Source organism: Monomorium pharaonis, chromosome 3, assembly GCF_013373865.1.
Source record: "Monomorium pharaonis isolate MP-MQ-018 chromosome 3, ASM1337386v2, whole genome shotgun sequence".
NCBI lineage: Eukaryota > Metazoa > Arthropoda > Insecta > Hymenoptera > Formicidae > Monomorium > Monomorium pharaonis.
In genome coordinates this window covers 10,251,968-10,267,749 of record NC_050469.1, presented here as the reverse complement: position 1 = coordinate 10,267,749, position 15,782 = coordinate 10,251,968, and the positions used below count along the sequence as shown (strand labels likewise).

General features: G+C 41.1%; 2 protein-coding genes and 1 long non-coding RNA gene across 7 annotated transcripts in view; 2 read left to right on the top strand and 1 right to left on the bottom strand.

Moving 5' to 3' along the window:
• Nucleotides 1-3,445, top strand: part of LOC105837767 (ecdysone-induced protein 74EF) — a 183,147-nt gene extending 179,702 nt beyond the window's left edge. For all 5 annotated transcript variants that reach the window (XM_036284005.1, XM_036284004.1, XM_036284007.1 and 2 more), the window contains one exon: nucleotides 214-3,445. In XM_036284005.1, the coding sequence (XP_036139898.1) occupies nucleotides 214-767 (554 nt within the window). In that variant the 3' untranslated portion in view covers nucleotides 768-3,445. The remainder of the gene's footprint in view (nucleotides 1-213) is intronic.
• Nucleotides 3,446-3,585: 140 nt separating this feature from the next.
• Nucleotides 3,586-5,190, bottom strand: LOC114255185. The gene is made up of 2 exons (XR_004962488.1): nucleotides 4,930-5,190; nucleotides 3,586-4,178 (listed from the first exon to the last, which is right to left on the bottom strand). It is a non-coding gene; the product is annotated as an uncharacterized LOC114255185 (long non-coding RNA).
• A 1,216-nt stretch (nucleotides 5,191-6,406) lies between these two features.
• On the top strand, nucleotides 6,407-15,627 carry LOC105840079 (spectrin alpha chain). The gene is made up of 8 exons (XM_036284293.1): nucleotides 6,407-6,556; nucleotides 6,647-6,878; nucleotides 7,540-11,156; nucleotides 11,617-14,144; nucleotides 14,216-14,270; nucleotides 14,361-14,739; nucleotides 14,817-14,983; nucleotides 15,082-15,627. The coding sequence occupies exons 1-8, from the start codon at nucleotides 6,407-6,409 to the stop codon at nucleotides 15,208-15,210; spliced, it is 7,257 nt and encodes a 2,418-aa protein (XP_036140186.1). The 3' UTR covers nucleotides 15,211-15,627.
• The last annotated feature ends 155 nt before the right edge of the window (nucleotides 15,628-15,782 follow it).

The window sequence follows — 15,782 nt, the reverse complement described above, 5'->3', positions numbered from 1 at the left end:
TGTCTCGAGATATAATTAAGCGCTTTACGTAGTGAGCAAAAAAAAAAAAAAAGTAGATTAGATACAAAGCAATTTATATATTAAACTTGTAGTCAAGTCTGCTATGAAAAGTCGTATTATTAGTTAGCTACGTAGATTCGCATGTAAATAAACAACGGTGAGAACTCGCAGAACTTTTTCTAATCGGGCTCTCCTCCTTTTTCTCTTTTTCAGTGTCCGACAGCTACAACAATTACATAAACATGTACGGCGGAGGTGGACAGTTTGCGACCCCCTGTACCCCAAGCCCGCCGCGGGGACCCGGCGGCGTGCCCACCAGCGTGATTCAGGCGGCTACTAGCTCGGTCTCGGACGATCTCTACCTTCTCGAGCTCGGGTTTCCGTCGCGCTCGAAGAAGAGCAAGCTGAAGAAGCCGCGACAGGGCGGCGAGGGCGGCGCCGCGGTGAAGCGGAAGTCGCGCGAGGGCTCGACCACGTACCTGTGGGAGTTCCTGCTCAAGCTGCTGCAGGACCACGAGTACTGTCCGCGCTACATCAAGTGGACGAATCGCGAGCGGGGCGTCTTCAAGCTGGTCGACAGCAAGGCGGTCTCACGGCTCTGGGGCATACACAAGAACAAGCCGGACATGAACTACGAGACGATGGGCAGGGCACTGCGCTACTACTACCAGCGCGGCATCCTGGCGAAGGTGGACGGCCAGCGGCTGGTCTATCAGTTCGTCGACGTGCCGAAGGACATCGTCGAGATCGACTGTACGGGCGCATGAGACAGGGAGTCGGCCCGTCCCTCGGCGGGGCACGAGAGGGAGAGAAAGGAGGAACGGCAGAAGCAGCAGCACGGCATTTCGCCGCGAGTCTCACGCGGACGTCGGCCGTCGTCGTTATCATTGCCGTCGTTGATGCAGCGCTGTCGCGAACCCGTCGCGGGGTCTCATCCGCGCGAAAGGTCGTCGTTCAGCGGTTTTCTCCATCGAGACGCGCCGACCTGGCACACCCCTCAGATGTTGTAAAACGCGTTCAACTTTTCTCCTTTTCTTTTCTCTCCCTCTGTCTCTTCCCGTCTGTATCTCCTTACCTGCTCCTCTATCCCTCTCTATCTCTCTATTTCCATCTTTCATTCTGGCTTCGTTTGTTCCTTGTATTATACCTATGTAAATGTATATTAAGGCGCCGCATGACGATGTCGTCGGAGGTGGTCCCGACCCAGTACCTCATCCTTCTCCTGCGGCCCGTTTCTTTTTCGCGTGTCCAAATGCCGCGTAGGATCGGGACAGGACGGCGCTCGACTCGTTGAAATTTGTACAAAATTTAGTTCTTAACGTATCGAGAAAGGAAACTAAAGATTCTATTTGGTGTACCTTACGGGAGGGACGCCGTGGACAAATTACTTAAGTCGGAAAGCGAAAAGTTGTATATTCGAAAGAGCGAAACAAATTATTTATTGTATATTAGACATTTATATATGTTATCTAAGAAAATTGTTACGCGCGTGATCCGCGCAGATGGAAAACTTATGGAAACGGACGAAAGTTACACAAAAAAAAAAATGAAACGAAATGAGGGCTGTGAAAAGGTTTACGATACGGAGAGGAGAGGAGAGGAGACGAGATGTGTAGTGGAACGGGAAAGGATGAGAAGCGTCTCTCGAAGTTTCACGGAGTGAGCTCAGGGAGGGGTGCACATTATATTTTTTTAAGTATAAGTGGAAGGGATTGGCCCTTTTCTGATTCGTGAACTGAGGGTTCAACAACGCAAGGTGCTGGCTAATATACATGCAGACACACACACACACACACACACACACACACACACACACACACACACACACACACATTCGCACACCGAGGTCCAAGAAAATTATTATTTAGCAACCTAGTGTTACTAATTCGTAAAGATTATCGATGCGGACGATTATATCTCTCTGTATATAAATATAAAGAATACCTTTAGTAAAAAAATATATATATATTATTGAATATTATATATATATTATATAAATATATCTATTGTATGTTATGTAGTAAAAATGGAGCGATTTGATGTATCTTTATGAGATTTTGGCGTCACGGCGACACACGCGTAGGGCGCTTTCAATCTCGCGCGACGTCTCTCTTTCGAAACTTTCTATATTATTTAGTTCGTTCTTATATATATTATATATCGAGGACGAATTTTGTACGTTCGAGAGCGCCGATTTCGCGCTCGAGCCTTCTAAAGTCGCAGTCATAACGCACATATATTATACACGTGTATTGCTGGTCTCGTATGCTCAGACTGATCGGAGACGTCGCACGTACAACACAGAGAAGCCCGCCCGACGCACGGGAAGCGTAATAAATAAAATGTGTAACTTTAGAATAAAATTTAACTTATTGGCGCCCCGGGACGCGTGACGCGCGCGAGTGCAAGTGTATCCTATAACTCTAAGTTTTGTACATAAAGAGGAAATCGTCAAAAATATTATTTACGTTTAGGAAGAACGTAATGCTGGTTATCTTCGCGAAAATTATATCCGCGGAAGAAAGTGAGAAACAACAGATGGAAGGTAGAAGAAAAACAAACGGATGAGGAGCGTTTAGCTAGATGATGCGCGACTACGCGGCCGATTGCGATGCGCGTAAACAGGCTGATTTGTCGCATTACAGCCTCGGGATAAATACCGGAGAAAAAACGAAATATATATACAGTACATTTGAACAGTGATCCAGTGCTGCCAATAATGCCTGTAAACGGTCCCTTTGCACTTGTTCGATTCGATGCTCTTCGAGTCGAGCTACGCACGGTGCTGGTCAGATCGATCCGATGTTTTTGGGACACACAGATATACCGATGATACAAAGCAAATTGCCTTCTCGTATTAACAAAGACGTGTTGCCTTCTAACAAAAAAAAGATGCATATAAAAGTTCTAGCGATTTGTATCGTAAATGCCGTCACTTTGTCCAGGTACTTAAAAGCCCTTTACATATAAAGTCCTAACACATCGTTTTTTGTGACGAATTGAATTTTGTAATTTTATCAGCGAAAAGTTCTTTGGTACGTGGTGACTTTTATCGTACTTCGAATACAATGTATCGGCGGGAAATAGTAATAATATTAATAATATTAATAATGCTAAAAAAAGGAAAATATATCAGAGTACAATGGACAAAAGTACCTATAGTATACCACTTCTATACATGATAACGGACACTTATAAACAATGAATGGACACTACAACAGAAATCCTATTTTTAGGTAAATTAAATTTACATATACATAACAATCCACTACACTACGAGATATTTTAACAAATAAGACTTTACTATAATAGAGATAAATACATAATTATTTACCTGTAAAATATATGAAAACACGATGGATTGACGTAAGGAACTCTAATGTAACGTTCTGTGATTCGTTGTTTGTAGGTGAAATTTAATAAAAGATTATTGTATCATAATATATATTCATGCAATTTTATTTTATTTCCTTGTGCTCAATAAATATTCTTAAATGTGTTAATTTTAATGTAAGCAATTCTGTTCACATTATTATAATATGTAAAGAATATTAGAGAGTAAAATATAAAAAGAAACAAAAATATGAAATATATTTTATTAATATAACCAATACATAATACATAATAACTTCATTCTTATTAATTTCATTTGAGGAATATTTACGCATACTCGTAAATATTTCAAAAAACCTTCATGTAGTGTTTAAGTAGTTACAATCTTTAATAATTTTAATACATATATTTATCTCCTTTTTTAATGAGTGGGATATTCTTTGTGTAACTTATTTTTCTCTTTTTGAAATTATCTTTGTCGATAAATCAGATATCATTATTCATAAACAAATTACTCTATCGATAAATAAATTACTATCGTTGGTAAGTTAATTTCGTAATCAAAATATTTAATAATGTGTTATCCTTAGTACCAAAATTGTACTGAGCCATCGTTTTTTTTTACTTGATAATCATGAAAATAATGTAAAAATTAATCACTTTCTGTTTCGCAATAAATTATGAACATAATAAAAGTGTAGAAAAAATAAAGAGAGAAAGCTACTATGCAATAAACTTATTGGAATTTGTCTTTAATCAATCACACCTTTTGTTCTCTTTTAATTCATTATTTTATAACTTTATTCTCAGAATTTATTAGCACACATATGTATCGAAAGGCATAGCTGTAACAATTACCGTATTAATGCAACATTATATATAACTTAATCACTGATTTGAAAATATATGGATAGCTGTTTTCAAGTTAAACATGATTCTAAGTGAGAGGCGTCATATAGATAACTTTGGAATCTAATGCGCCATTTTCAAATCTTTATAATTTCAGTTTGGTATTTATTAAATTACGATTGAGTTACTAATGAGAATACTTGAAGTAAATTTGTCAAAAGAAATCTGTAGTCATTTTATGTTAAACATTAACAATCAGTTAAAAGATGTTAATTGAATATATTTAATAGATAATGTCTGTTATTTATTAATTAATTTTCTTTTAACTGTGTAACTGTATTAAATTTTAGTCTTAAGGGCCAGTTGTTCCAACTTTTGGGTAAACTTATCTACCAGGTAAGCATGTGTCTATCTTCATTTCTTTTATTAAATAAATAAAGACGAACATATATTTATCTGATAGATAAGTTTACCAAGAAGTTGGAACAACTGACCCTAAGGGCTAGTTCCAACTTCTTGGTAAACTTACCTACCAAGTAAGCATGTGTCTATTTTCATTTCTTTTCGTAAATAAATAAAGACAAACATATATTTATTTAATAGGTAAGTTTACTAAGAAGTTGGAACAATCAACCCTAAAACATAAAAAAGAATCATTATAAGTTTCTCAAGTAGTGATTATAACCTCTCTTCGTTATTAAGTATTAGATAAATTTAATTAAATACAGTAACAATTAAGGTACTCACTTATGGAACGTCCGTCCGGATTCTTTACTTTTTGTATTATTACATATATTACATCGTCCCATTGTGCATAATTAATTATGAAAAGAATTTATAAACATACGCACAAAACAGCACGTACAAAATAGCGGTCAATAGCGTCGTTTTAAGGTGTTTTCATTCATTAGCGCCTCTATGTGCACAAAATGTGCACATTGAACTACGTAGTCAAATATCTATGAATCCCGTAGGTAATGTGCATGACTTTTTGGGTCTCTTCTATGCTACGTCCACGTTTATTTGGTTATGTTTCATGCTATACCCGTGAATTTTATAATTATATGCATTTATATTTTAAATCTGTTTTATGCAAATGTGCATAATCGTGTTCTATAAATGTGCAATACCACATATACATGATATAAATTCAAATAATTGATTTGATAAAAATTCACTCACCGATTGCTGTCGCTGCTCCTGCTGCAATGCTGATGCTGCTGCTGCTACGGCTACATTTCTTTTCCGGTTTTGATTCTGAAAATGTGATAAATATTATTCCTAAACTCAAACACAAAACCGGGTAAAGAAATGTATCACTTGAAAAAATAATATATTTAATACCGAGTCGTTCCATGGATGCCGCTTTCTGCTGACATCATCCTGCTATTCTCGAACCGCACATTAATAACGATCGCCCGATACTTTATTCGGCACTCCCGATATTATGGATAATATATCACACACGAGTAAAACGTAAACCGCGCGCGAGACTTTCACTTGGCGCGACCGTTACATTTGAAAAAATACGTGAAAGGACGGCTCGTCTGATTGGCGGCGAAAATTAACATGGCGCGAAAGTGGTGTGACGTCACGTACCTTCGTGGAAACGCAGGCCAAGGAAAGCGATGAGAAAACCGTTTGAATGAAAATTGCCGAGATACAACGAACGGAGACAAATTCGTTGGAGAATTTCGTATGCTCGCACGACGACTAGTAGTACTTTATTTAATTCGCACATTCAATGTGCACATAGAAACGCTGATGGATAAAAACACCTAAAACAACGCTGTGATTTGTGCGCAAATCGAACGAGCGTTGACGAGCGTCCAATCAAAGGATAGTGTTGAATAGCGCTACCGGAATACACTGGAGCATTCACGCAGCACGCGGGTCGCGGAGTGCGGAGTCGTCTTAAGTGCGAGAGGAATCCGGTCGAATCATCGAAACGTCAATCGTGGCAGACGAAAGTGGGCGAGCTATCGAGCTCGCGGGCGAATTCCACGGGTATCTCTCTCGCTCATTGTTTCCGTGTTATTGACGACCCGATTTATTGTTGTGTGTGCATTCGACGATCTGCCAGTGTCTACCTGCCTGCTTGCCTGCGGAAGAAACGCCGCTTATCGATTCCGGCAGCGAATTGATCCTGCCACACCCCACCGTGGCCATTTTGGACGATAGTCGGTAGGTCGGTAGAAGCTATTTTAAAGATCGCGGCTGCATCATGGACCAAATCACACCCAAAGAGGTGAAGATTCTTGAGAATCCAGAGGATATCCAGGAGAGACGAGAACAAGTATTGGGACGTTACTCTAACTTCAAGGCGGAAGCGCGCAACAAGCGAGACAAGCTCGAGGACTCCCGTCGCTTTCAGGTACGTATCCCAGTGCTTCCTTCATTTCTCTTGACCTCGCTGTTTTGATTTACTTGACGCTTTGCTCTTACCCTACCTGTCCTCTTTTAGTACTTTAAGCGAGATGCGGACGAACTCGAAGGATGGATCTATGAGAAGCTGCAAGCAGCTTCTGACGAGAGTTACAAGGACCCAACCAATCTGCAAGCGAAGATTCAAAAGCACCAGGCCTTTGAGGCAGAAGTTGCCGCTCATTCAAATGCCATTGTGCTGCTCGATAACACTGGCTCCGAGATGATAGCACAACATCATTTTGCTAGCGATATAATTCGCAAGAGGCTAGGTATGTTCAAGTGGTAGAGATATTGGTTTTTTTTATAGATTGTTACAGTACTGTCAAAGAGTGTTGTTATTCAGGTTTTATGTGTGTGTGTGTGTGTGTGTGTGTGTGTGTGTGTGTGTGTGTGTGTGTGTGTGTATATATATATATATAATATATATATATATATATATATGATACAAAAATTATATTGATAATTAAATTTCATTTTCTAAACACAATTTAAAGATTTAAAACTGTCATTTCATGAAAGATATATATTTACCTGATAAGTTTATAAAGAAATTGGAACAACCAGTCTATAATATCATTGGGTATGTAAAATATAAATTATATTATTCATAGTAATATATCTATATTACTTGTATACAATGTAAATTATGTAAGCTATATTTTTATATCACCTGTATAACAATTTATGGATTGTAGAAGATTTAAATTTTATCAAAATAGTGAAAATTATATTTTGTTTAAAAAATTTTTGATATTTGATATTTTTTAATATTATGAAGTTAGACATATTAACAATCTTATTTATGTATATAATGTAAACAATATATAAATATAATTTATGTAGATGTAATCTTGAAATTTATGACAAATCTGTCGTACTTGTAGTAAATTGTAATTTGTTTTTTAATACAATATTTTTAATTATTTACAGAGGAGCTACATCGCTTGTGGGAGTTACTGCTGTCTCGATTGGCTGACAAGGGTTTGAAGCTGCAGCAGGCTTTAGTTCTCGTACAGTTTATTCGTCACTGCGATGAAGTAATGTTTTGGATTCACGATAAGGAGGCATTTGTAACAACTGATGAGTTTGGACACGACTTGGAGCATGTGGAAGTGCTTCAAAGAAAATTTGACGAATTCCAGAAGGATATGGCGAGTCAAGAGTACAGAGTGACAGAGGTGAACGAACTAGCGGACAAGTTGTTGTTAGATGGACATCCCGAACGTGACACTATTCTACGCAGGAAGGAAGAGCTCAACGAATCTTGGCAAAGACTGAAACAACTGGCCACACTGCGACAGGAGAAACTTTTTGGGGCGCACGAGATTCAGAGATTTAATCGTGATGCCGATGAGACCATGGCTTGGATCGCGGAGAAGGACGTTGTCTTATCGTCTGACGATTTTGGACGAGATCTTGCCAGCGTACAAACATTACAACGAAAACACGAAGGTATCGAGCGTGATTTGGCTGCTCTGGAAGACAAGGTATACACGCTGGGTGCGGAAGCTGATCGTCTCGCCGCGATTCATGAAGCTGATCATTCCAAACAGATTCAAGCTAAACGGGCTGAGATTTTACAGTCATGGGAGAGTCTTACCGCAAAAGCGAAAGAGCGACGCCTCAAACTTGACGAATCTTACTATCTACATCGGTTCTTGGCCGATTATCGCGACTTGGTGTCCTGGATGAATGATATGCGCGCCATCATTTCCGCAGACGAACTAGCGAAAGATGTGGCCGGTGCTGAGGCTTTAGTCGACCGACATCAAGAACATAAGGGAGAAATTGACGCCAGAGCCGATAGTTTTGATGCAACCACATTGGCTGGTAATAAACTTCTCGAGAAGAAGCATTATGCCTCCGAAGAAGTAGCGCGGAAATTGAACTCTCTTGCTGATGACAAATCATCTCTCTTGAGCCTGTGGGAGAAGAGACGTATCTTGTACGAGCAATGCGTAGATTTACAACTATTCTATCGTGACACCGAACAAGCGGATGCGTGGATGGCAAAACAGGAAGCGTTTCTGGCCAACGAAGACTTGGGAGATTCCCTTGACAGTGTAGAGGCACTTATCAAAAAACACGAAGACTTCGATAAATCTCTGGCAGCTCAGGAGGAGAAGATCAAGGTGCTCGACGACTTTGCTGGAAAATTAATCGAAGGCGAACATTATGCTGCAGATGACGTGGCGCAACGACGGCAATTGTTATTAGAGAGACGAGCTATTCTTCTCGAAAAGTCAGCTCAAAGACGCCGTCGCCTAGAGGATGCGTACAAGCTACAACAATTTGAGAGAGATTGCGACGAAACAAAGGGCTGGGTTAACGAGAAACTTAAGTTCGCTACTGATGACAGTTACTTGGATCCCACTAATCTGAACGGTAAAGTCCAGAAGCATCAGAACTTTGAACAGGAATTGAACGCAAATAGGACGCGCATGGAGGAGATGGTAGCCACTGGCCAAGAGCTGATCGAAAGCGATCACTATGCTGGCGATCGCATACGCACCCGCTCAGACGAAATTGCGACACTTTGGGAGAGTTTGACACGAGCTACCGAAAAGAAGGGCGCGAAATTGCAAGAGGCCTCTCAGCAGCAGCAATTCAACCGAACAGTAGAGGACATTGAACTGTGGCTCTCGGAAGTGGAGGGACAACTGATGTCGGAAGACTATGGCAAAGATCTAACCAGCGTTCAGAATTTGCAGAAGAAGCATGCGCTTCTGGAGGCCGATGTAGGTTCTCACGCGGACAGAATCGATGGTATCACTCAAGCGGCCGATCAGTTTGTCAAGTCGGGTCACTTCGACGCTGACAATATCAAAGCCAAGCAAGACCAATTGCAAGCTAGATACGCCGCCTTGCAGCGTCCTATGAGCATGAGGAAGCAGCGACTCCTGGACTCGCTTCAAGTGCAGCAACTATTCCGAGATATCGAGGATGAGGAGGCGTGGATTCGTGAGAAAGAGCCAGTTGCGGCATCCACGAATCGCGGTCGTGATCTAATCGGCGTGCAAAATCTTCAGAAGAAGCATCAGGCTGTTTTGGCTGAGATCAACAATCATGAACCGAGAGTGGCCGCAGTTTGTCAAGCGGGCTCGTCGATGTTACAAGAGGGACATTTCGCGGCCGAGGAGATCAATCAGCGACTTGCGGCTTTGGATGAACACTGGGGACAATTGAAGGATAAAGCTCGCCAACGTAAGAACGACTTGGATGACTCTTTGCAGGCGCATCAATATTTTGCCGATGCGAACGAAGCTGAATCATGGATGAAGGAGAAACGTCCTATAGTGATGAATGGCGATTACGGCAAGGATGAGGATAGTTCTGAGGCTCTTTTGAAGAAACATGAGGCCTTGGTCAGCGATCTGGAAGCATTTGCGAGTACCATTGCGGCACTGAGAGATCAAGCTGCAGCGTGCAGACAGCAAGAGACACCTACGATCGATATCACTGGCAAGGAATGTGTCGTCGCCCTTTATGACTATACTGAAAAATCGCCTAGAGAAGTATCCATGAAGAAGGGCGACACTTTGACTCTGCTCAACTCCAACAACAAGGACTGGTGGAAGGTTGAAGTAAACGATCGTCAAGGTTTCGTACCGGCAGCGTACGTGAAGCGCGTGGAACCCGAGGCGAGTCTCAGCGCGTCCCAACAGAATTTGGCTAGAGAGCAGAGCTCGATCGCCGCACGGCAGGCGCAGATCCAGGCGCAATACGATGATCTCTTGCGTTTAGCGCGCGAGCGTCAAAACAAGCTTAATGAAACAGCCAAAGCTTACGTGCTGGTGAGAGAAGCCGCTGAATTGGCCACTTGGATCAAGGACAAGGAAAATCACGCCCAGGTACAGGACGTGGGTGAGGATTTGGAACAAGTGGAGGTTATGCAAAAGAAATTCGACGATTTTCAAGCTGATCTTAAGGCGAACGAAGTGCGTTTAGCCGAGATGAATGAAATCGCCGTGCAACTGATGAGTCTCGGACAAACTGAAGCGGCATTGAAAATTCAGACACAGATTCAGGATCTGAATGAGAAGTGGACCAGCCTGCAAACACTCACGGCTGAACGAGCCAATCAGCTTGGTTCTGCTCACGAGGTGCAACGATTTCATCGTGACGTTGACGAGACGAAGGATTGGATTCGCGAAAAGGACGCGGCGCTGAACAATGATGATCTAGGCAAGGATCTGCGTAGCGTTCAGGCTTTGCAGCGCAAACACGAAGGTCTAGAGAGGGATCTGGCAGCTTTGGGAGACAAAATCAAGCAACTTGACGAGACGGCTAATCGTCTGATGCAATCGCATCCGGAGACCGCTGAGCAAACATATGCTAAACAGAAGGAGATCAATGAAGAATGGACCCAACTGACGGCTAAAGCTAACAGTAGAAAGGAAAAGCTTTTGGATTCGTATGATTTGCAACGCTTCCTCAGTGATTATCGCGACTTGATGGCCTGGATCAATTCGATGATGGGCTTAGTTGCTTCCGAAGAACTTGCATCGGATGTCACGGGCGCTGAAGCATTGCTCGAACGTCATCAGGTAAAAATATTCTCCGTCGTGGCATGATCAAACAGTCATCACAATCATCTGACAAATCCTTCACCAAGCCATTTAAATTATAGAATCACAGAGCAGAGATAGATGCGCGTTACGGGATACTTCCAGAGGTATAAAACCGTTTGAGCATGCATCACGAAAATCGCGGAGTTGCCTGACGAGAGTTGCCTAAAATTAATTTCGTGTAATCCGTCTCATTGGTGACTTTTTTCTTTTACGAGAAGAGGCTGATTGATCTTGTGCCGATGTTTTGCAATGAAAATACTGCCTATTAACAGTTTGGGTATTTTCAATGCTTATCGCGTAATTACTACTTTTCTGCTTTTAACATTCACTGCCGAATGATCATACGTAACAAACAAAGAGTTGTGTACTGATGTAAAATGTTCGAGAATCGAATCATAATCTATTTTATAATTTTATTGTTTTATTTTTTATATAGGAACACCGGATGGAGATAGATGCTAGAGCGGGTACTTTTCAAGCGTTTGAATTATTCGGCCAACAACTATTGCAGTCTAGCCATTATGCCAGTGTTGAGATATTGGAGAAAATCGAATCTATGATTGAAGCCCGACAAGAACTAGAAAAGGCTTGGGTCCAACGACGCATGCAACTCGATCAAAATCTTGAACTGCAATTGTTCTGCAGGGATTGCGAGCAGGCAGAGAATTGGATGAGCGCGCGGGAGGCTTTCCTCAGCAGTGCAGACGCGGTGGATAGCAGTGACAACGTTGAGGCTCTCATCAAGAAACATGAAGATTTTGATAAAGCAATCAACGCTCACGAAGAGAAGATCGCTACCTTACAAACTCTGGCTGATCAATTGATCGCTGCTGAGCATTATGCCGCTAAACCTATCGATGAAAGACGATGCCAAGTATTAGATCGCTGGCGACACTTGAAGGACGCTCTTATTGAGAAGCGCTCAAAGCTAGGCGAATCGCAAACTTTGCAGCAGTTCTCTCGAGATGCTGACGAGATGGAAAATTGGATTGCCGAGAAGCTTCAATTAGCAACCGAAGAGAATTACAAAGATCCCGCCAACATTCAATCGAAACATCAGAAACATCAAGCTTTTGAAGCTGAACTGGCGGCCAATGCAGATCGAATTCAATCGGTACTTGCTATGGGAGGTAATTTAATCGAAAAGCATCAGTGTGCCGGTTCGGAAGATGCAGTTCAAAAAAGACTGGCGTCCATTGCTGATCAATGGGAATATCTTACTCAAAAGACCACAGAGAAGTCCATGAAACTGAAGGAAGCCAATAAGCAGCGTACTTATATTGCTGCTGTCAAGGATCTTGATTTCTGGCTAGGAGAAGTTGAGAGTTTGCTTACATCTGAAGATGCTGGTAAGGATTTGGCCTCGGTGCAAAATCTTATGAAGAAGCATCAACTTGTCGAGGCGGATATACAAGCGCATGAAGAGAGAATCAAGGATATGAATGCGCAGGCTGATTCGTTGATCGAGAGCGGCCAGTTCGATGCCGCCGGCATTCAGGAGAAACGTCAAAGCATAAATGAACGTTATGAGCGAATTAGGAATTTAGCAGCGCATAGACAAGCGAGACTGAATGAGGCCAATACTTTGCATCAGTTCTTCCGCGATATTGCTGATGAAGAATCTTGGATCAAGGAAAAAAAGCTTCTCGTTGGATCGGATGATTACGGCCGCGACCTTACAGGTGTGCAGAACTTAAAGAAGAAGCACAAGAGATTGGAAGCCGAACTTGGTAGTCACGAACCTGCTATCCAAGCTGTCCAAGAAGCAGGAGAGAAATTGATGGATGTTTCCAATTTGGGAGTACCCGAAATTGAGCAGCGTCTAAAACTTCTTAATCAAGCGTGGGCTGAATTGAAGCAATTAGCTGCCACTAGAGGACAGAAATTGGACGAGTCCTTGACGTATCAGCAGTTCCTCGCCAAAGTCGAAGAAGAAGAAGCCTGGATTACAGAGAAGCAGCAATTACTCTCTGTCGAAGATTATGGCGATACAATGGCCGCTGTCCAAGGTCTTTTGAAGAAACACGATGCGTTCGAAACTGATTTTGCAGCTCACGGTGAACGTTGCAAGGACATTTGCGAAGCCGGCGAGACGCTGATTAAAGCTGGCAATCATCGAGCGGATGCTATCAGTCAAAGATGCGCGCAATTGCGCAACAAATTGGAACAACTCGGAGCTCTCGCGGCTCGCAGGAAGATACGCTTGAACGATAATTCGGCGTACTTGCAGTTCATGTGGAAGGCCGATGTAGTCGAATCATGGATCGCTGATAAGGAGACTCATGTGCGTTCAGAGGAATTTGGTCGAGATTTATCTACTGTGCAGACTCTACTTACGAAACAGGAGACCTTCGATGCTGGTCTTCATGCCTTTGAGCATGAAGGTATTCAGAACATTACTTCATTGAAAGAACAGCTCGTTGATTCCGGCCATGATCAAACACCCAGCATTCAGAAACGTCATGCCGATGTTATCGCTCGTTGGCAGAAACTCCTGGCCGATTCCGATTCAAGGAAACAGCGTCTATTGAGAATGCAAGATCAATTCAGGCAGATTGAAGAGCTCTATCTGACATTTGCAAAGAAAGCATCCGCTTTTAATTCTTGGTTTGAGAATGCCGAGGAAGATCTGACGGATCCTGTGCGTTGTAATAGTATCGAGGAGATTCGTGCTCTTCGTGAGGCACACGCACAGTTCCAAGCTAGCTTATCCTCGGCTGAAGCTGACTTCCAAGCCCTGGCTGCTCTTGACAGACAAATCAAGAGCTTCAACGTTGGACCGAATCCATACACATGGTTCACGATGGAAGCCTTGGAAGATACTTGGCGTAACTTACAGAAAATAATTAAAGAGCGCGATGTTGAACTTGCGAAAGAAGCACAGCGGCAGGAGGAGAATGATAAATTGCGTAAGGAATTCGCCAAGCATGCCAATGCCTTCCATCAGTGGCTCGCAGAAACAAGGTTTGCATTGAAAGAATTATTTATTTATCTGGTTATTTAATTAAAGGAATAAAAACGATTTTTTTTCATAGAACATCTATGATGGAAGGATCTGGATCTTTGGAACAGCAACTGGAAGCTACTAAGGTTTGTTTAATTGAAGAAATGCATTTATCATAAAGATAATTATGTAAGATATATATTGATAATATAATTATGTGTAAATCAAATTTACAGCGAAAAACTCAAGAAGTGCGTGCACGTCGTCAAGACTTGAAGAAGATCGAAGATCTTGGAGCTATTCTAGAAGAACATCTAATTCTAGACAACCGTTATACAGAACACAGTACCGTTGGATTGGCACAGCAGTGGGATCAATTGGATCAGTTAGGAATGCGCATGCAACATAATTTAGAACAGCAGATTCAAGCGCGAAACCAGTCTGGTGTATCTGAAGATGCGCTCAAAGAATTCTCCATGATGTTCAAGCACTTCGACAAGGATAAGAGCGGTCGTCTGAATCACCAAGAATTTAAATCGTGTCTGAGAGCTTTGGGCTACGACCTTCCTATGATGGAAGAAGGACAACCCGATCCAGAATTCGAGAACATATTAGGTTTTGTTGATTTCAGTTCTGTGTCGTTTTTGATTTCATTATTTTGAACGGTTATTTTAATAAGATATTATTCGCAGACATCGTAGATCCTAATAGGGACGGCTACGTATCGCTGCAAGAATATATGGCGTTTATGATCAGCAAAGAAACGGAGAACGTGCAGAGTTCGGAGGAAATAGAGAACGCTTTCCGAGCAATCACCGCAGCAGATCGGCCATATGTCACAAAGGAGGAATTATATGCTGTGAGTGTTATAAATATTGTAGGATATTAAAAAAAATCGAGTTACAATGTTCCTAATAATTATGAAGAATGTAATTTATATTTTTTAATTTTTTTCAGAATCTTACGAAGGAAATGGCCGATTATTGCGTTGCTCGCATGAAACCTTATGTAGATCCCAAATCAGAACGGCCGATAACAGCTGCATTGGATTATATAGAATTTACGCGCACTCTTTTCCAGAATTAATTATGCATTCGTATTTACGTATATTATTTTCTCAAGCTTATTAAATTATAATTGCGTAAAGAGTGCAAGGCTGCTATATTTATCTTTAAAAAATGCTTGATTTATCTCTAATATTTCTATTAATAATGATTATTTGGAGTGCTTATAGAAATTGAGATTTTATCTAAACTAACTGCCTGATAAAGAACATATGTAAAGAATATATTTCTATGTTAGACACATGTTTTCCCTAACATATATATTCTTTACCTACATGTCTTTTAATACTGCATTATTTAATCTTCAAATATTAATCTTTAAAATATTAAATTTCATATCAGCTAGTTTGATTTGAAATGCTGTCTTGTTGTTCTTCGAGATGCATTTAATATATATTATATATATCTGAATTTTATTCAATAAATCTATAAAACATGATGGTGTATTTTTACATTCTTATATAAGTTAGACGTAATGAAAAACGTAAATTTTTTACGTGGATAGGTAATTAAAATGTTTTTTTTCTTTCATTTTTTTGATAATAGCAGTAGTAAGGGGGCACAGATGGAGCTATAGTAATCTCTAACTAGTTC